General features: G+C 32.7%; 1 protein-coding gene and 1 pseudogene across 2 annotated transcripts in view; one reads left to right on the forward strand and one right to left on the reverse strand.

Moving 5' to 3' along the window:
- The window catches only part of Agbl4 (AGBL carboxypeptidase 4), a 1,414,634-nt gene that overhangs the window by 150,716 nt on the left and 1,241,693 nt on the right, over nt 1-22,225 (forward strand). Inside the window, exon 2 of the mRNA XM_015485024.2 lies at nt 21,480-21,602. Within this exon, the coding sequence (XP_015340510.1) occupies nt 21,480-21,602 (123 nt within the window). The remainder of the gene's footprint in view (nt 1-21,479; nt 21,603-22,225) is intronic.
- LOC125620391 lies at nt 9,746-12,926 on the reverse strand (annotated as a pseudogene). Its single transcript, XR_007352019.1, has one exon. The product of XR_007352019.1 is annotated as an abl interactor 1-like (transcript).

Consider the following 22,225-nt stretch of genomic DNA (forward strand, 5'->3'; position numbering starts at 1 on the left):
TTAAATAAAGAGAGATTTTCTAAAAGAATCTAAGAAAAATTTTAGAAATAAAAATGTTAACAAGTCAGATTAAAAACATAGTTGAAAACCTCTCCAAAAGACCAGATCAAGTAGAAGAAAGATCCAGGACTCAAAGCCCTCTCACATTCAGATAGTAATTAGAAAATAAAGAGTGAATGAACAGAACATACAAGATCACTGGGACAACATTAAAATACCAAAAAGTAGTGTTCAACCAGAGACATGAAAAATTGTATAGTATATGTGTAATATGAATTATGATGCATTCTGTTGTTATGCATAACAAATTAAATACAAAAACAAAAAGTCCTCATAAACAGAATAGACAGGGAAGAAGAACCACAGGCTAAGGCATAGAAAATGTATTCATCAAAATAAAAATTCGCCTAATTTTGGAAAGACATGGACTTGTAGGTGTAGGAGACATTTAGAACCCTGAGTAGACAGGATCAGGAAAGAATCCCTCCATAATACATTATAAACTGCCCAAAATACAGAACAAATAAAATAGGTTAAAAGTTGTAAGAGAGAAGCAACAAGTCACATTTGAAGATGAGTTCATCTGAATTACAGCAGATTTCTCAGGAGAAACTCTAAAGGTCAGGAGAGCATGGAAGGATGTATTTTAAGTTCTTTAAGAAAATAATCACCATCTAGTTTACTATATCCAGGTATTCAGAAAAATTATCTTCCAGAATTCAAGGTGAATTAAAGACCTCCCATGATAAATATAAAATAAGAGAGTTTATAACCCTTAAACAAGCAAGGTACTTAAGGGAATCCTACACCTAGTAGAAGAAAGAAGATAAACACAATCATGACAGAAAGGTAAACAATAAATCTCACTATAAGAGTAGATGAGCAAATGACTTCTAGGAAACAATCCAAGATTGTTAATTCAGAAAACCATTGAACTTCTAAGATGAATAAGAGAGGAATATATGCACATAGGCTATTCAAAACAACAATAACAACAAAAAAACCCCAGCAAAATGACAGGAACAAATATAATACCATTAAATAAAATGCTGAATATAAAATATTTTATTTCTCTGGTTAAAAGATATCAGCTGGTTGGATTAAAAAACAAGGCCATACACATACTGACAATGAAAGGATGGAAAATTATATTCCAAGCAAATGGAATCTTAAAACAGGCAGGATTAGCTATACTCATATCTGACAAAACAGACTTCGAGACAAAATCACAAGAAACAAAGTAGATCAGTACATATCACAAAAATAATTCATCAAGGAGATACACTATCGTAAATATTTATCTATTTAACATCAAAACACCCAATTTTAGAAAACAAATACTATTTGACATAAAGGAAAAGATAGCCCTAGCATAACAATGGGTAACTTCAATACCCCACTTTCACTTATAGATCATCTAGACAAAATCAACAAAGAAACAGGACAGAGCAAATAGTCCTAACAGAAACATACAGATTTTTTCATTCAACAGTTGCAAAACACATTCTTTTTATCAAACATATTAAACTTTCTACAAAATTGATCACATTTTAGGCCTTAAAATAAGTCTTAACAAATACCAAAAAAGTGAAATAATTTCTTATATCTTATCAGACCATGATGGGATGAAACTTGAAATTAACAGTGAGAGAAACTTAAGAAATTATACAAACACATTGATAGTGAACAATACACTTTTGAATGAACAGTGGATCATTGAGGAAATTGGGGCTAGAGAGAGGGAGTGGTGGGATTTAAAAGTTCCCAGTGGCCCGTGAAAGTGGAAACAATTTACCAGACAGAACCTATGGGGACAATTATAGCTATGAATGCCTATATTAGAAAAATAGGCATCACAAATCACAAATACATAACTTAATGGTGCATCTCAAGGTCTTTGAATAAAAAGAACAAATCATACCCAAATTTAGTGGAAAGAAAGAAATAACAAAGTTAAATGTTAAAATTAATGAAATAGAGACAAAAACAAAAACAAAATAAAAACCAAAACATCAATGAAACAAAGAGTTGGTTGCTTTAAAATAGAAACAAAATTTGTGAACCTTTAGATAAACTTAACTAGAACAAAGAGAGAAGACCTGTACAGATAAAATTATAGATGAAAAGAGGACAATTTCAGATGCTACTGAAATTCCTAGGCCCATTAGGAAATATATGTCAAAGCTATTTACCACTAAACTGGAAAATCTGGAAGAAAATGGACAAATTTCTGGAAATATGACCTTACAAAACTGAACTAAGAGAATATAATAAACCTAAATAGATCTATAACAAAGATATTGAATCAGTAATATAAAGTTTCCTAACAAAGAAAGTTCTAGAGCCATTTGGATTCACTGTTGAATTTTAGAGAAGAAATAATACCAGTCCTGCACTAATTAATACACAAAACAGAAAGGTAAGGAACTCTTCCATATTCTTTCTTTAGAGCCAGTATTACCTTGCTACCAAAACCTGATAGGACCACAATAAAAAAAAAAGAAAATGTTTGATTCTTGATGAACATAATGCAATATTTGTGCACTGAATTCAACAGCACATTAAAAAGATCATGCATTGTGATCAAGTTGGTTAAATTCCAGGGACACAAGAATGATTTAACATATATAAATTAATGTATAAAATTAATAAATATAATAAAGCACAAATAGAATCAATGATAAAAATCACACTATCATCTAATATATGCTGGAAAAGCTTTTAATAAAATCAAGTCCAGCTGGGCACGGTAGCACACGCTGGTAATCCCAGCAGCTTGGGAGGCTGAGGCAGGAAATTTGCAAATTCAAAGCCAGCTTCAGCAAAAGCACGTGCTAAGCAACTCAGTGATACCCTGTCTCTAAATAAAATACAAAACAGGGCTGGGGATGTGGCTCAGTGGTCAGGTGCCCCTGAGTTCCATCTCTAGTACCAGAAAAAAAAAATTCAATGTCCCTTAATGATAAAGCCCTAAACAAATTAGATACAGAAGGATCATAACTAAACATAATAAAGGTTATGGATTACAGACCATTAGCCAACATCATACCGGAAGGAAAAAAAATCCAAAAGAATTTCCTCTAAAATCAGGAAAAAGAGAAGTACACCTACCCTCACAACTTACTCAATATAGTACTTAAAATTTTGATCAGAGCAACTAGACAAAAGAAATAAATAAGAGAAATACAATAGTAAAAGAGGAATTAAAAAATTCATTTGCAGACAGGTATGGTGGCACACACTTAGAATTCCAGTGGCTCTGGAGGCTGAGGCAGGAGGATCGAAAGTTCAAAGCTAGCCTCAGCAATAGCAAGGCCCTAAGCAACTTGATGAGATCCTGTCTGTAAATAAAATACAAAATAGGGCTGGGGATGTGGCTCATTGGTTGAGTGCCCCTGACACCCCCCCTCCTCCCCCCAAAATTCGTTTACAGGTGACATGATTCTATACTTAGCAAACTCAAAGGAGTCTACTGAAAGACTCTTTGAACTGATAAATTCAGTAAAGTAGCAGGATACAAAATCAGCAGATAAAATTCAATAGTTTTTCTACACACTAATAATTAACTAAAAAAAATCATGAGAGAATCCTATCCATAACACCCTCAAAAACCAAAAAGTAAAACACAACAACAATAGCAAACAATCCAATCTACCATCCCCCAGAAAATTCCTAAGAGTAAAATTATCCAAGAAGGTGAATGAGTTTTACAATGAAATACTTCAATATTGGAAAATACTGAAGAAATGTATTGGAGAATATTCTGGAAGATGAAAAGGTCTCCCATGTTCCTGTATTGGGAGAAAAAATATTGTTAAAATGGTTATACCACCAAAAGCAAACTACAGATTCAATGTAATCCTTATTAAATAAGTTTTTTTTTTCTACAGAACTAGGGAAAAAAATCCTAAAATTCATATGGAAGCACAAAAACCCCTCAAATAGATAAATCAGTCCTCAGCAAAAAGACTAATACTGAAGGCATCAGAATACCTGATTTAAAAACATGCTATAGAACCATAATAACAAACTATTAGCATAAAATAGTGTGGTATTAGTATAAAAGCAGTTGTAGACCAATGGAATAGAATAGAGGACCCATAAATAAACCCATGAAAGGAGGGTGAATTGAGTCTAGACAAAGGTGCTGAAAACATACTTTGGGGAAAAGATGGGCTTTTCAATGAAGCTGCTAGAAAAATTGGATATCCACATATAGAATATTTAAACTAGGCCCTTATATCAGCCTATACAAAAATAAGCTCAAAAGATCTCAATTTAAGAACTGAAACATTTTAATTATTAGAAGAAAACATGGAACTTTCAAATTATTGTCCCAAGAAATGATTTCCTGAATAGGACTGCAGTAGTTCAGGAACAAAAGAAATAATTGATAAAATGAGATTACATGGAATTATAAAGCTTCTGTATAGTGAAGGGAACAGTCAACAGAGTGAAGAGACATCTGGGAGAAAATCCTTGCCAACCACTTGTCTGACAGAGCATTAATATCCAGAACATATAAATAAACAAAAACCTTAACAATGAAAGGATAGGCAATATAAAAAAATTATCTGAGCTAACAATTTTCAAAAGAAGTACAAATGGCCAGTAAAAAAGTGAAAAAATGCTCAACATCTTTTGCTATCAAAAAATGCAAGTCAGGGCTGGGGTTGTAGCTCAGTGGTAGAGTGCTCACCGTGCTTGTGGAAGTCACTTGGTTCAATCCTCAGCACCACATAAAAATAAAATAAAGGTATTGTGTCCATCTATAATTAAAAATATTTTTTAAAATGCAAATAAAAATCACATTGAAATTTTATCTCAGTCAGAATGGCTAATATCAAATTAAGCAAAACACACCACACCAATCCCTTCCAACAAACAAAATAAACAAATAAAAAGCCAAAGAAAACAAATATTGGAGAGCATTTTGGGAAAATGAAACCCTCATACACTTTTGGTTGTAATGTAAGTTAGTAAACTTACTGGGGAAAACAATGTGGCAGTTTGTTAGAAAACTAAAAATAGCTAGCGTATGATCTGAAGGAAATTAAGTTACAAAAGATATATCTGCATGCCCTTGTTTATTGCAACAGTATTTGCAGTAGTCAACATATGGGATCATCCTGTATGTCCATCAATAGATGCATGAGTAAAGAAAATATGATATATATACAAGGAAGTATTATTCAGGTATAAAAAATAAATCCTGTTACTTGAAGTAAAATGGATAGAAATAAAGAACCTCATGTTAAGTGAAATAAGCCAGTCACAGAAAGACAAGTTTTGCATATTTTTTGCATTTGTGATAACTAAAAATAAAGAAAAAGAATAAAGGTAACAAACCATCAAAAACAACAACAACTAAAAAGATGACCTAGAATTAGAAAAGGGACTATTAAGAACTTTTATGGAATCGACAAAGACCAGGGGTATGGGGAGAAAGGTTAAGGTAAGAGGTGGGGAAGGAGTGGTGGATCAAAGCATGATGCATTCATGTATGGAATTATCACAATAGAACCCATGAATTTGTGCAGTTAGTATTTGTTAATAATTATAAGAAAAAATAAAGCTTATACTATAGTCTTGTGTGTAATAGCATCATCTCTAAAAACAAGGTATATACTTTTGTTAAAAATACTTTGTTGCTGAAAAATACTATCATCTGAGGTTTCAGCACATTGTAGTTGTTTTGTTGGTGGAGGGTCTTGCCTCAGTGTTAATGACTGCTGAGTGATCAGGGTGATGGTTGCTGAAGGTTGGTGGGACTGCCAATTTCTTAAAATAAGGCAATAATGAAGTTTGCCACATTGATGAATTCTTCCTTTAATAAAAGATTTCTCTATGGTATGCAATCTATTTGATAGGATTTTACTCAAAGCAGAACTTCTCTCAAAAATTGGAGTCAGTTCACTCAAATCCTGTTTCTGCTTATCAACTACTTTACATAATATTCTAAATCTTTTGTTGTTAATAGGTATGACACATTATCCTTGTTGATGTGTATTTCCATCAGAGAACTCTTGGATGACCAGATGAATCATCAATGAACAGTCATATTTTAAAAATAATCTTCTTTTGTGAGCAGCATCTCTCAAAAGTGCGCTTCAAATATTTTGTAAACTTATGTGGTTTTATCCACATTTTGTTGTTCCATTTACAGAATACAGGCAGAGTAGATTTAGTAAAATTTTTTAATTGATTTTATTTTTAAAATACATGACAGCAGTATGTATTACAATTCTTATTACACATATAGAGAACAATTTTTCATATCACTGTTTGTATATAAAGTATGTTCACACCAATTCATGTCTTCATACATGTACTTTGGATAATGATGCCCATCACATTCCACCATCCTTGCTAATCCCCTGCCCCCTCTCTTCCCCTCCCACCCCTCTGCCCTATCTAGAGTTCATCTGTTCCTCCTATGCTCCCCCTTCCTACCCCACTATGAGTCAGTCACCTTATATCAGAGAAAACATTTGGCATTTGTCTTTTTGGGATTGGCTAACTTCACTTAGCATTACCTTCTCCAACTCCATCCATTTACCTGCAAATACCATGATTTTATTCTCTTTTATTGCTGAGTAACATTCCATTGTATATATATGCCACATTTTTTAATCCATTCCTCTACTGAAGGGCATCTAGGTTTAGCTATTGTGAATTGTGCTGCTATAAACATTGATGTGGCTGTGTTCCTGTAGTTTTAGCAAAATTCTTAAGGCCTGAGATTTTTGGATTTGTTAATGAGTATTGATTTCAACTTACAATCAACTGCTGCATTAACCCCTAAGGAAAGTCAGCCTGTCATTTGAAGCTTCGAATCCAGTCATTGACTTATCCTTTCTAGCTATGAAAGTCTTAGATGGCATGTTCTTTCAATATACGGCTATTTCATCTCACTAAAGTCTGTTGTTTTGTGAAGTCAACTTCATTAATTATCTTAGCTAGATCTTCTGAATAACTTACCTCAAGTTCCATATCAACACTTGTTCTTCACTTAGCACTTTTATATTACAGATATGGCTTGTATTTTTAAAATTCATGAACCAACCTCTTAGCTTCAGATTTTCTTCAGCCTTCATAGAATTGAGAAGAGTTAGGGCCTTGCTTTGCAATAGACTATAGGGGAATTTTGTTGGTTGGTGTGATCTTTTATCCAGATCACTAAAACTTTCTCCATACCAGCAATATGTTTAGCTTTCTTATTATTTGTGTGTTCACTGGAGTAGCATTTTAATACCTTTCAAGAACTCTCTTTTGCATTCAAAACTTGGCTGTTTTGCACATGAATCTTAGCTTTCAGCCCTTTTCTGCTTTTGACATTATTTCCTTACTAAGACTAATAATTTGTAATTTTCTATTTAAACTGTGAATTATGCTACTCTTCTTTTACTTCACCATTTATAGGCTATGTAAGATTATTAACTGGTCCAACTTCAATTTCACTTGAATAATCATAGGCAACTGTAAAATTATTAAAATTATTGGTCCAGCTTCAGTGTTATTCTGTCTCAGGGTGTAGAGATGGTTGAGTAGAGATTGATGGGGAAATGTACAGTCAATGGAGAAGTGAGGATACATACAGTATTACTAAAAATGTGGCACAGAGACTTGAAATGAGCACGTCATTGGAAAAATGATATCAATTGACTTGCTCTGTATAAATTTGCCACAAACCTTCAAGTTGTAACAGATGCAATATCTGAAGAATGCAATAGAATCAAGCACAACAAAAGGGGCATTCTTATAATTAAAATAATAGATCTTAAAAAGCCTGTTAGAGAATCAGAAGGCATTCTCTTATATTAAGAGTGTCAATGTATACATTTAGATGTTAATAAATTAAAATATAGATGTTTAAAGATCTTTTGTACAATAACACACAAACTAAATCCAGAAATGCTTAAGAATATTTGCAGGTAGGAAATGAGAACGAGTTTTTAAAAAATGAGTCATAGGCAGTCTTACTGTGTGTGTATGTGTGGAGATATATATATATATATTTGATTTTACTTATTTAATATATATCACATGAAGCTAGAATTAATTAGGATATTAATATTAATTATGATCACCTTCACTTTTAAACATTTAATAGCAAACTTTATTGAGGTATAATTTACTTGTAATAACAATTTTTCTTGTTAAGCATGCAATTTAATGAATTTTGGCAAATATATATATACACCCATGTAAATTCCACCAATATCAAGTTATATAACATTTTAATCACCCAAAAAAGCTCTCTTGTGCCCATTCTTAGTTATGAGTTTTCCTTTCTTTTATGGTTAACATTTTTTGTGTGTTATTTATCTAAGAAATCTTTGCTTATGCCAAGGTTGTAAAGATTCTTCTTTGCTATAAGTTTTACAGTTTTAGCAGTAGGTCTGTGACCAATTTTAGGATAATTTTTGTGTAAGGTGTGAGGTACAGGATGATTCATTTTTCCCTAAAAAGATGTTCAGTTCTTCTAGCACTATTTGTAAAAATCATTCTTTCCAGATTAAATTACCATTGCAGTTTTGTTAGAGCCTAACTGACAAAATGTGTGTAGATATGCTGGACTCCCCATTGGTTTTTTTGTTTGTTTGTTTGTTTTTGATATTGGGGATTGAACTCAGGGGTACTCACTTGACCACTGAGCCGCATCCTCACCCCTATTTTGTATTTTATTTAGAGACAGGATCTCACTGAGTTGCTTAGTGCCTTGCTGATGCTTAATCTAGCTTCGAACTTGTGATCCTCTTGACTCAGCCTCCACAGCCTTTGGGATTACAGGCTTGTGCCACCACACCTAGCTTTCTGGACTCCCCATTCTTATACACTGATTTATATGTCTATCCTACTAAACTCACCTTGATTACTGGAGCTTTAAAGTACATCTTGATATCATATAACCTCTTCAGATTTTTCATTTTTGAAATTGACTATTTTAAATCTTTTGAGTTTGCTTATAAATGTTAGAATCAACTTTTTGGTTATTTTAAAAATCTGTTGAGATTTTGATTTAGATCGCATGTAATCAGAGATCAATTTTTTGAAAGTTATTGTTTTAACAGTGAAGAATTTTCTAATCTATGAACATGATATATCTTATTATTTCATTAGGGGCACTTTCTTAATAGGAGAATGGTTTATTTTTAAAAGACTGTCCATAAAATTTAGATAACAGGTTATATACAAATTAAGAGAACATTCCATTTGAAAAAAGAGAAGTAGATGGCAAATAATTGATTACTAATGATAATTTGTTTGAAATTAACAGTGGCACACTTTTGTATACACACTTTTGGCACATTTTCTTAGATTCTAAAGTTACTTTTAACAGTTGCAAAATGCATATGAAATAGTCACATTGATTGGGTAATAATGGTCTTTAATTTTAAGAAATAATTTTTTTTTGTTCTAGTCTCACCATTAACTATGATGGTAAGTCTGTAATACTCAGTACATAATTGTAATTTGAAATTCAAATAATACACAGAAACCCACACTGTGTGCTCTACTTTAATATCCTAAGCAATACAGAATTGTACAAAAAGAAGAGAAAACATCCCTCTAACCTTTCCTTAAATTAAAGGGAGAAACACAAAGTGTATGTGTTTCATTTTAATACAATCTGGTGGTTAGGTATATCTCACTGTGTTCATGGATCAATACAAGATCCATCTTCTTTTTAAATTATTTTATGTTAAAATCTAATGGTCCTAGTGCTAGGTAATGAATTACATAGTGCCTATTCACAAATTAATCACACCCTCTTTTACAATGTGTAAAAGATACTTATAATTTCCTTTCATTGAACCAGTGTACTAGAACAATCTACTGTAAAACTAAAGGATTAATATGACAATCCTTAAGATTTTTACCTACAGAAGGATGTCCACACTTTTGGCAATTTTCTTAGATTCAAAAGTTTCTTTTAAAAAGTAATTCAGTAGATTTACTTGTAAATAGCCATCTTAGATTTTAAATCTTCAAAAATCCATTGTATTCCTATTGGGGCAGACTGAGATAAGGCTAAATTTTTTTCCAAGTTAATATATTGAGAAAATAGAACTGTAATTATGCACTAAATCAGTTTTGCATTTTTTAAAAAAGCAAACCAGTGAAGGAAAGGAAAAAAAGTTTGGTTTACTTATATATTTATGAATGGAAAAATTTTATAATGCAAATTCACTCATTAAAAGACTTAGGTATAAATTACATTACACATAATGCTTTTTGTTTTGTTTTGCATGTATACCTTAGAGACTCACCTAGAATGAATATGTCAGGTAAGTATTACACAAATTAGAAGCATCTTAGAATTTTTAAGTATATTTCAATACATATATTTTTATGCATGCTTTAAACTATTTTTTTAGATGAGAATCTAAACAAAAACTATGACTAGCACCAACATTTATGTTTTCTTTTTAATATTAGTCTTATATAGTATTAGTAACTATGCACACTGAAACATGTAATGGTACAATCTGAATAATGATTTGTTAAATATACCCTGATTCCCCAGAAAATGTAGGCTGATCATAAAATTAACAATGTGTAGTCCATGAGCATAAAAGATTTATACTTACAGGTGGACATTAAATATACCAACAAAACAGCATGTTCTGAAAATATGTGTACATTTTAAATATCAAGAATTAACCATAATAGTTTCACAGTATGACTCAATAATAAGAACCTACTTTAAAGGAAAAAAAAATGAAAGAAAAGAAATAATTAATCAGCATAGTGCATGATCGATTCAATGTAGTTCCAAGGGAAGAGACCACTCAGTTGTAGACTCCTTCATAGTAGGCATCATCATTCTCCTTTATTCCATAAATGATTGTACCATCCATAAATGACAGTTTTTTGTATAAACTTTTGTATTATCATATATTGCAACAACTTTCTAAATATAATTCTTTGGGGCCCAGGCAGGATTTCCATCTGCATATGGATAATTATACTGAAACTACTGCAGCTTTCCTCATCTTCATAGTCCACTGGAGGAGGTGGGAGTGAGGGTAGAAATTCATCAAACTTGGGAATGTCATCTGGTGGCGATGAAGGTGGTGGAGTTTGGTCTATCAGCTATTGAATTTTGGGCATACAGTGGACTTCCATTAACATGAGGCTGAGCAGAAAATTGAGCAGTCACAGCGGGAACAGTTTGTCTGTATACACCAGTAGATGTCGAAGAAGTGGTAGAAATCTACCTGGTCATTGTGCCATACTGGGAACCAGGAGCTGATCCAACAGTGGGTGGTGAAGGTGTAGGGACAGCAGTGGGAATGCCACCAATACTACTTGCCTCCATTATTTTCTCAACTTCCACTTCCTCCATTATTTATACTGTGTGTCCTTGGTGTCTTATTTAAAGAAGCTGTCCTGCCTTGACTATGCTGACTTCCAAGTCTTGCAGGACTGGTTATATAGAAATTAGGAAATGTTGGGGGTTTATCAAGTTCCAGGGATTTATATAAGGACTATTCCTTCCCAATGTTCCCTGGCCTGAGACATGGGAGGACTTGTTGATTTCTGAGTAGGAGGATTTGTTCTCAACAGTGTGACAGTTCTGGCAGACTGGTTATTTCCATGCTTGACACCATGGCCCACATCATCCAGAGCTGTGTAGTTGATAGATTTCCAAATATATCTTACAGTGTGCTCCATATTTGCAGGTGCTAGTATTTTGTGAGTTCTTGATGTATTCTTATTTTTGGTCAAAATACCAATCTCTCTTTGAGATACTTTCTCTTTATCAATATACACAATCTATGAGGTATGATTGATGGAAGACTGTGTTTTCTGAAGGTAAGAGGACTGGATGTCCACCAGTTGGAGTACATTGTTGGCCAGTGCATTTACTTGATAGCTAGAGAATGTGTTGCATATGCTTTGGTGTCTTCTAAAGCTTTTGTCTTGTATGTAGCCAGTGTATAGTTGTTGTCACAGTAGTCTGCAACCTGGGTCAGGTTCTGGTAACTCTATCAGTGCCCTCTTACCAGTTGCAGTCTCCTCCTCTGGTAACATCTACACCTCTACCATTTTCCACCCTTCTCCATTGCTTCCCCTTGCATTAAAGAGACAGAGGCAGCAAGGTCAACCAAGGTTTAGAGCACCTCACAGCCCAGTTACAAACTCCTCATTAGGAATTCTTTAATTTCTGTTAGCAGTATTTTTTTCTGCAAACAATTTTATACATAACTTGCTAAATTTAAGATTGTATTTTATGTTTTTTGATGTACCTAGACATGTTTCAACTTTCAGTTTCCAAGTGTTCATATCTAGTATCTATCTGCTATCTAAAGTTTTAAATATGAATTCTCCACTCTGGCTGTTGCAACTTGAAGTTTACCAGCACTGCATGCATTTTAGAAATTGTTTAGTCTATAACTTTTAGGTCATTTGTTGCCTAGCTTTGTGAAGTTTCACTCTATGTGACTTAATATTCAAAGATTCAGGAAGTTATTATGCAGGTTTGCTCCCTCTTCTTCAGTGTTCTGACCCCCAAATATAAGTTAACTCAGTCTCTTCAAAGTCTTATTTCTGTTTCCTCAACTGAGAAAACCCAACATATTCAGCTTAGGAACTCTTTTTACTGCATCATCTTCTAGAAAGGGTCACTATTTTAAAATATGGGACTATTGTCAGCCTTACTTTGTTTCATACATTCTTTTATGCTTCACAGGTTTGCACTTTTTGTCATCCAAGTATGAAAGGAATTATTTTTATATGCAGTTGTCTATTTTCTAGTAGTTAATGAAAGAAGTATAGGTCCGGTCTTTGTTATTTTCTCATGGCTAATACAAGTTGTCTTAGCAACTGCCTTCTTCTCCACTGTCCCTATGAGGACCTTAGGGATATTCTTGGAATAATTTTCATATCATTGTTGCAGACCTAACCCCCAACACACTCAGTATGCATTCTAGCAGATGAGATGATGTTCTGAATAACTTAGCTAAGTTATTTAGGGTTATTTATTATTTTAGGGTTCAAAATTTTGATGACATTATAGTCAGTTCCCTTTTCTTGCCTGCATATCTAACCAGTGATTTTTAAAAAATACTTAAGGTTTTGAGTTTTCTAAAATATTATATAAATATATTATAATGGATAAAGCCTTTTGAGACAGACTTATTCCACTTAGTGTAATATACTTGAGATTCAGTCTTATTGTCATAGGTATTAGCAAATTGCTCATGTTTATTGCTGATTACTATTCCTTTGTATGGAAGTACCATCAACTGCTACTACATTCATCAGTTGAAACCATTTGGATTGTTTCTGGGTTTTGGTAATTATGAATAAACTTCTATAAACAGTCACATGTAGATTTTTATGTCTCTCAGATAAATACTTAGGAATGGAATACTAGGTTGTATATTTAACTTTATAATAAAATACCAAAATACCAAACTATTTTTAAAAGCAGCTATGCTATTTTGCATTTCTTACTCAGAATGTATAAAAGTTTCAAATGCTCTTCATTATTATCAACCCTTTTCCTTTGATTTTAACTTTTCTAATAAGTGTATGATAATATTACATTTAGTTTCAATTTGTATTTCCCAATTGACTGTTAATTCTTTTAATGAATTTATATAACACCCATATATATTCTGTAGTGAAGAAGAGTCTGATATATGTGTTGTAAAGTTATTTTTCAGTCTCAATTTTTAATGTTGATAAGGTCCAATTTGTAACTTTTTTATTTTGTGGGTTGTGATCTTTGTATCTTATCTATGAAATCTATCTATCTATCTATCTATAAATAAATAAATTTAAAGACACTTCCCATTATTTCATGTTTTAGAATTTTGGGTGACTTTTTATTGTGGTAAAATAAACAAAACATAAATTTACCATAGTAAGTATAATTTCATTGGTATAAAGTGCATTTGTAATTTTGTATAACCATCACTCATGTCCATTTCCAGAACTTTTTCATCATTCTTCATAAACTTTGTACCCATCAAAGAATAAATTTTCATTATCTTCTCCTTCTAGCCCCAGGTAACCTCTATTTTACTTTTTTTATGAATTTTAAAATTCTAGGTGTCTCTAGTTATCCTTTTGTATCTGGATTATTTCACTTAGAATAATGTTTTCAAGGTTCATCCATGTGGTAGCATGTATCAAAATTTGATTAGTTTCATGGCTGAATAATATTTTGTGATATGTACATATCTCATTTAAAAATATTCTTTGTTTATGGGCACTTAAGTTGTTTTCATTTTTTGGCTATCATGAGTAATGTTGCTTTATATACTAGAGTGCATTGTGTTTGAATCATTGATTTCATTTCTTTTGAGTATTTACATACAAGTGAAGATACTGAATCACATGGTAATTTTATGTTTAATTTATGAAGAGCCACTGTGGACACACCCTTTAACATTCCCATCAGAAATTACCAACACTTGTTTCCTTCCTCTCTCCCTCCCTCCCTCCCTTCTCTTTCTTTCCTTCCCTCTCTCTCTCTTTCAAATAATGGCCATTCTAGTGAATGTGAAATGATATTTCATGTTGTTTTTGATTGGCATTTTTCTGATGACTAGTGTTGATGATCATATTTTCATGTGCTTTTTGATCATTTGTATTTTTTTCTTTTGAAAATTTTTCATTTAAGTCCTCTATTTTGTAAGTTTTGTTGTTGTTACTGAACTTTAGGAGATCTTTATATATTCTTTGTATTAATCCTTTATCACATGTGATATGTGACAACTCATTGCCAAATTATAAATCAATATCATGAAAAATTTTCTTAAGTTTATTCCAAGAATTTGCTAGTTTTAGCTCCCAAATTTAGGTCTTTGATCCATTTGAGTTAATTTTTGTATATAATATAAAGTATGTATCCAATTTAATTCTTTTGTGAATATTTAATCCATATATTTTCTTTTTAGAAGTTTTATGTTTCACATTTAGGCATTTTATTCATTTTAATTTTCATGTATTATGTAAGGTCACTTATAGATTATGGATTACTGATTATGAATTAGTAAATATTTTCCTCAAAACATTGAATTGCTTTTGTATTTTTAAAAATTAGCTGAAGAGATGTCTATTCTACAAATTCTTGTGATTCTTTTAAAACTATTGTATTTTAGTTATACAGGTTTTCCATGTAAATATTAGATTCTGCTCACTGAGTATTTTCTTGTGAGTGTGTTGAATTTGCAGAGCATTGACATCTTGTTGCTGTAGTTTTTATCTGAAATGTCCTGGAAAGGCCCATATCTTAAAGGATTGGCCTTCTACCTGTTAATGGGAGGTGGTGAAAACTTTGATAGGGCCTTTGGAACAATGTTAGGTCATTTTAAGGCATGCACTTGAAGGGAATATTGAGGCTCTTTCTCCTTTCTCTCTTTTTGCTTCCCATGAATGCCTCTGTCATGTCCAACCGTGATGTTGTACTTCCATGGAACCATAGCCACAGGGCCAATTGATCTTGAACTGAAATCACTTAAGTTATAAATCATAATAAACTGTGGGTTTTTTAAATATTACTTATATAGCTTAAAAATTATTCTATTAGATTCTTTGTGGATCTGTAGCTGAATATCTTTCATAATCTGGAAAATTCTTAGGTGTTGTAATGTCAGGAAGTTCTAACCATTTTCTCTCAAATCTCTTCTTGAATCCCATTTATACATATAGCTTTTTTGATTTTGTTTCACAGTTCTTGTATGGTATATTCTGTTTCGTTTTCTTTTCTCTTTCCTGTTTCTTGCTGTTCAGCTTATTTCTATACATCAAGAACTAATTGATTTATTTTTCAGCTATGTCAAGTCTACTGATAAATGCTTTAAAGACTTTAAAAAATACTTACTACTGCATTTTTTAGTTTTATCAATTCTTTTTAGCTTATTATTGTGGTTTCTGCCTCTCTGATGAAATTTCTAATTTATTTATGAGTTTATCCTCCTTTTTCACTCACTAGAGATTTAAACATATCAATCTTAATTAAAAAATTCATCCAATATCTGGTCATTTCTGAGTCTGGTTTTGTTTACTGTATTCTCTCCACACAATAGATTGTTTATTCTTGATTTTTTGTATGTTTCACAATTTCTTTTTAGATATTCTTAGTTATAAGTTTATTTCAGGCAGTAGCCAAGACTCCAAAACATCCTGAGTAACATGGACTAGAAAACAGTTTTTACATGTCAGCAAGATAGAAACTCCTAGAAGGTTTTACTTTGTCAGACTTGGCTGTAATAGGTTGGTTTCACAATTTTTGATTAAATGCTGAATAGATAGTTGAAACAGTAGAGAATTATACAAATACTGTTTTTCACTAGAAAATAGATACTCTTTTTTTCCTAGGTCATTGTGTGGATTTATGTCAACCTAGTCAGGAATTCAGCTGTTTTTGATACTATGGTTACTTTCATTTTGCCACTGGCTTCAAATTCTTCCAGCATTATTTTATTCTTGAGGGTAGAGACTGGCTGAGGTGATTGAGAATTTTTCTTCAATGTTCTGTTCTACTCCAAACTTTGTGTTTTCCTAGGTAACTGTGCCACATGGGCATTTCTTTCTATGCTTATATTCATACTCAAGAAGTAGATGACCATTGCGTATTCCATGCTTGCTAGTTTTGTTTTGAGAGAGCAGGAGTATATTCTGTTGTATTAGTCTAGTTTCAGTATTAGAAAGGACCTATATTCCTTGGTTTTGAGGTGGGTTTTAAAAATGATCCTGCTTCTTTTTCCTGTGCCATCAAACTTTGCCTTAATTTTTGATGGATCTTGTGTGAAATTGATTTCTCCTCCTTCCCATGATGTAGGAAGCCTCTAAAAGTCTCAGTGTAGAATCCTGGGCCTGGGACTGTTTCCTGCTTCTCCTCCAGGTGTAGAGGATGTTACTTTTATTGTTCCTTTTCCTGAATTGTCTCTAACTTGTGTACTGAATTGTAAAATTTGCTGTTTCTCCCCTAATGGCATAAGGCCTTACTTATGATAAGAGACAAGAACATTGGAAGAGCTTCATGTCTCTTGATAACAAAAGCCACCCCTCTTCTTTGGGCATGTACCACAAATAAGTGCAGTTTTGAGTCTAGTGCTCTGGCTCTGATATTTCTCTAGAACAACTGATAGGGGCCTATATGGAAGATTCTGAAAGTGGGTATGAATTCCTCATATGTTTGTAATTCCCAGTATTCTATAAGCTCATGTTTCCTGTATGTAACCTTTCATAATTAAAAAAAACTACCTTAAGATTCTTATTTACTTGCAAGGGGAACCAGTATTTCTTCTTCCAGTGCCCTACCATAGAAGAGTCATCCTCTCTCTTTTTTGTGGGGCCTGATTTTCTTTGATATTTGGGGATTTGCTTTACTTTCTAATGTCAGTTCTGTGATAGATTTGAAGAAGTTATGGTTTAGCATTTCATTGGGATTTTTTTGTAAGTTGAAAATTATGTTCTTTCCATTTTTTTTACATCTTAAGTGGATTAAAAACTTCTAAAATGTTAAAAAATAAGTCACTTTAAGAACTTCCAACCTAATATAACACCATATTTCTCCATATAATTGTCACAGATTTTAAGTGAATTATTTATCAAAAGTAAGATATGATTATTATGGGAAGATTTTTTGTTTTCCCCTGATTTTTGACCAAATTAGCATAAATACCAAGCTTATTTTAGTATCAGCTTCTAACATTTGATGAATTTATGTCTCATACATACATTTGTCAGTGAAATATTGAAAGTATCTTTATATATATGTATATATAGACATTATGAATATATATAATATTTACTTTAATATATTTAAGTATACTTGTAGTCCTTAAAATGCCAATGTATCTATTCTTATAATTTTGAAAATGGGAAGCCTAAAATATGCACAATAGGTGCTAGAATTTATCTGATTGGATTCCATTTTAATACACATTTTTTAGCTGCTAATATTAATTTACTCTCATACTCATTGCCAACATTTGTAAATTAAAAGGGGTGACCTTTATGTCAACTGTTAAAGTAAAGGTGAAAATCATGCCCACCTAAAGTTTTCAGAAGCAGTGTGTCTCTCTATTATCTATTTATCTATATTTGGCGTCCACCTCTTATCTTTTTTCTAATCATATATTTTTCAGATGAATCTTTTTTAATTTGTTCTTTTCAAATATACAAGACAGTAGGTACCTTTTGACATATACACAGAGTATAATTCATTCTAAATGGGATCCATTTTTGAGGTTGTACATGATGTGGAGTTTCACTGGTTATGTTTTCATATATGAACATAGGAAAGATTTACCATATTCATTCTACTGTTTTTCTGATTCTCATCCTCCTCCCTTCTTTTTAATCCCTGTTTGTCTAATCCAATGAAGTTTTCCAGAAAACTTCTATAACTCATAAACAAATTCAGCAAAGTAGCAGGATTTTAAATCAATATCAGTTGCATTCATATATACCAAAGATGAATCAGATGAAAGAGAAATCAGGAAAACTATCTGACTCACAATAGCCTAAAAAAATAAAATACTTGGGACTCAATATAAAAAAGAAGTGAAAGAACTCTACAAGGAGAACTACAGAACACCAAAGAAAGAAATTGAAGAAGACCTTAGAAGATAGAGAAATCTCATATATTCTTGGATAGACAGAATTAATATTGTCAAAATGGCCATACTACCAAAGGTGTCATGCAGATTTAATGCAATTCCTATTAAAATTCCAATGATGTTGCAGGGAAATGGATGGCATTAGAGCAGATTATGCTAAGTTAAGCTAGCCAATCCCTAAAAAACAAATGCCAAATTATTCTTTGATATAAGGAGAGCAACTAAGAACAGAGCAGGGAGGAAGAGCATGAGAAGAAGATTACCATTAAATAGGGACAAAACATGGGAGGGAAAGGGAGAGAAAGGGAGATTGCATGGAAATGGAAGGAGACCCTCATTGTTATACAAAATTACATATAAGAGGAAGTGAGGGGAAAGGGAAAAAAAACAAGAGAGAGAAATGAGTTAGGATAGATGGGGTAGAGAGAGGGGAAGGGAGGGGAGGGGGGATAGGAAGGGCAGCAGAATACAACAGACACTAGTATGACAGTATGTAAAAATGTGGATGTGTAACCGATATGATTCTGCAATCTGTATAGGGGGTAAAAATGGGAGTTCATAATTCACTTGAATCAAATGTATGAAATATGATATGTCAAGAGCTTTGTAATGTTTTGAACAACTAACAATAAAAAAAAGAAAATGTGATGTCCCGCCCAAAGTTAAAAAAAAATTCCAATGATGTCTTCATAGAAATAGAAAAAGCAGTCATGAAATTCATTTTGAAAAATAAGTCCCAGAATAGCCAAGGATATCCTTAGTGAGAAAAGTGAAGCAGGAGGCATCACAATACCAGACCTAAAATTATGCTTCAGAATTATAGTAACAAAAATGGCATGGCATTGGTACCAAAACAGAATGAAGGTCAATGGAACAGAATAGAAGACACAGAGACAAACCCACATAAATACAGGTATCTCATACTAGATAAAGGCGCATAAACATACATTGGAGAAAAGATAGCATCTTCAACAAATATTTCTGGGAAACTGGAAGTCCAAATGTAGTAGAATGAAATGGAACCCATATCTCTCACCCTGCACAAAGTCAACTCAAGGTGGATCAAAGACCTAGGCATTAGACTACAGACCCTGTGCCTACTAGAAGAAAAAGTAGGTCCAACTCTCCATTATGTTGGCTTAGGAACTGACTTCCTCAACATGGCTCCTAAAGCATAGACGTAAAATGAAGAATCAATAAATGGGATGGTATTATACTAAAAAGTTTCTTCACTGCAAAGGAAATAATCAAGAATATGAAAAGAGAGCCTACTAATGTGAGAAAATCCTTACCACTTGCACCTCAGATAGAGCATTAATCTCCAGGATATATAAAGATCTCAAAAAACTTAACACCAGAAAAATAAATAACCCGACAAATAGGACAAAAGAACTGAAAAGGCACTTTAGAGGAGAAGAAATAAGAATGGTCAACAAATATATGAAAACATGTTCAATATCTCTAGCAATTAGAGAAATGCAAATTAAAACTACTCTTGTATTCCCTCTCTAGTCAGAATGGCAATCATTAAGAATAGAAGCAACAATAAATGTTGGCAAGGATGTGGACAAAAAGGCTCACTCATATATTGCCAGTGGGACTACAAATTGGTGCAAACACTCTGGAAAGCAATATGGAGATTTCTCAGAAAACTTGGAATTGAACCACTATGTACCCAGTTATCCCACTCCTTTTTTATATACCCAAATGACTTAAAATCAGCATACTACAGTGATGTGGACACATCAATATTTATAGCATCTCAATTCATGATAGCTAAGTTGTGAAACCAACCTAGGTGTCCTCAACAGATGAATAAATAAATAAAATGTGGTACATATACACTATGGAATGTTACTCATCCATAAAGTATGAAATTATGGCATTTTCTGGTAATGGATGGAACCGAAGACTATCATGCTAAGTGAAATAAGTCAATCCCCCCAAATCAAAGGCTGAATGTTTGCTATATGGATGCTAACACACAATAAAGGTGAGGAAGGGAAGAATAGCAGCTCACTGGATATGTGAAGCTGTTTTAAAATATTGTTGTAGTAGTACTTAAAATCATTTATTACTGAATTGTCTTTGCTAAAATATTAGGATGCGTGGGATATTTGTGAATGTACTTAATGCAGTGGTGATGATTATGTGGTAAAATATTGTAGATCTCAAATTGTTTTTGATAATAGAACATTCAGAAGACATAATGCTACTTATACAATAAACTAAATTGAGTATATGTGACCAATTAGATACAATATGAATTATTAAATAATTGATACAATTTGATGACCCATTCTTGGATTTCAGTAATGATACTAGATATTTTTAAATCTAATTTTCATAACACAGCTTTGGAAAATGGGTTGTACTATTCTCTCTCTCTCTCTCTGTTTTTTTTTTTTTTTGTACAGTGGATTGAACCTAGGGGTACTTAACCACTGAGCCACATTCCCGAGCCCTTTTTAATATTTTATTTAGAGACAGGGGTCTAGCTGAATTGCTTAGGGCCTTGCGAAGTTGCTGGGGCTGACTTTGTACTCATGGTCCTGCCATTTCAGTCTTCCAATCCACAGGGATTACACGAGTTTGCTACCAGGCCCCATCTATCCTCTTTTTTATTAATTAGAGGAACTGAGAGTTAAGGGTAGTAGGTTGATTACTTTGGTTCACGGAAAATTAGTATGTAGTAGAGGTGAGATCTCAGCTAATATCTTTCTGATTTCAGAATGTATCTCTTTCTCTGCATCACAATGTGTTTTTAATTGCTCCCCCCGCCATGAGTGGGAAAGAAGGTAAGTTAGTGGTAAAAATCTTATTGGACTTGTATTGCTAACTATATTTTAATTTCTGTTTCATGTGATCTTTTTTTTCTTTTTTAAATAGGCAATGATACGGGAAATGATGATGCCATCGGAGGAAATGTGAGCAAATATATGGTGCTTCCAACTGGATACTGTGGACAACCCAAGAAAGGACATCTTATTTTTGATGCTTGCTTTGAAAGTGGTAAGTATAAGACTTTTGCCTTTGAGTTTGTCTGGGGTATGACTCTTTTTTTCAGAATTCAGTTCCACCTGACTATTTAGAATGATTCAACCCACTGACGGAATTAACTTGGAAAAATTTAATTGCTAAAATTGATAGTATCATTAATTTGGAATAAAACTGTATGATTTGACTGTATTATAAATTGTTAGTTATTGGATGTTTACTGTATAGTGGGATCTATCATAACATGTTCATAGAACATAGTCTTTGGGATAAAGGAGATCTTTCTTATGAAAAATTATTATGAAACAGATTTAATTGAATACAAACAAAAGACCAAAATTAATATCACCTCATAAGTAACAAATGTTGTGGATTTTCTGAAAGGGGTAGGGATAAGGCTTTTATTAACCTATTTATAAATGTCCTGAAACTTATACTCTGAAGGACATATAGTAGATACTCAGAAGGTGTTGAAAACATTAATAACAAATAGATATGGGCCTGGGGATGTGGCTCAAGCAGTAGCGTGCTCACCTGGCATCCCTGAGGCACTGGGTTTGATCCTCAGCACCACATAAAAATAAAATAAAGATGTTGTGTCCACCAAAAACTAAAAATTAAATATTAAAAACTCTCTC

This window comes from Marmota marmota, unplaced genomic scaffold (assembly GCF_001458135.2).
Source record: "Marmota marmota marmota unplaced genomic scaffold, marMar, whole genome shotgun sequence".
Classification (NCBI taxonomy): Eukaryota; Metazoa; Chordata; class Mammalia; order Rodentia; family Sciuridae; genus Marmota; species Marmota marmota.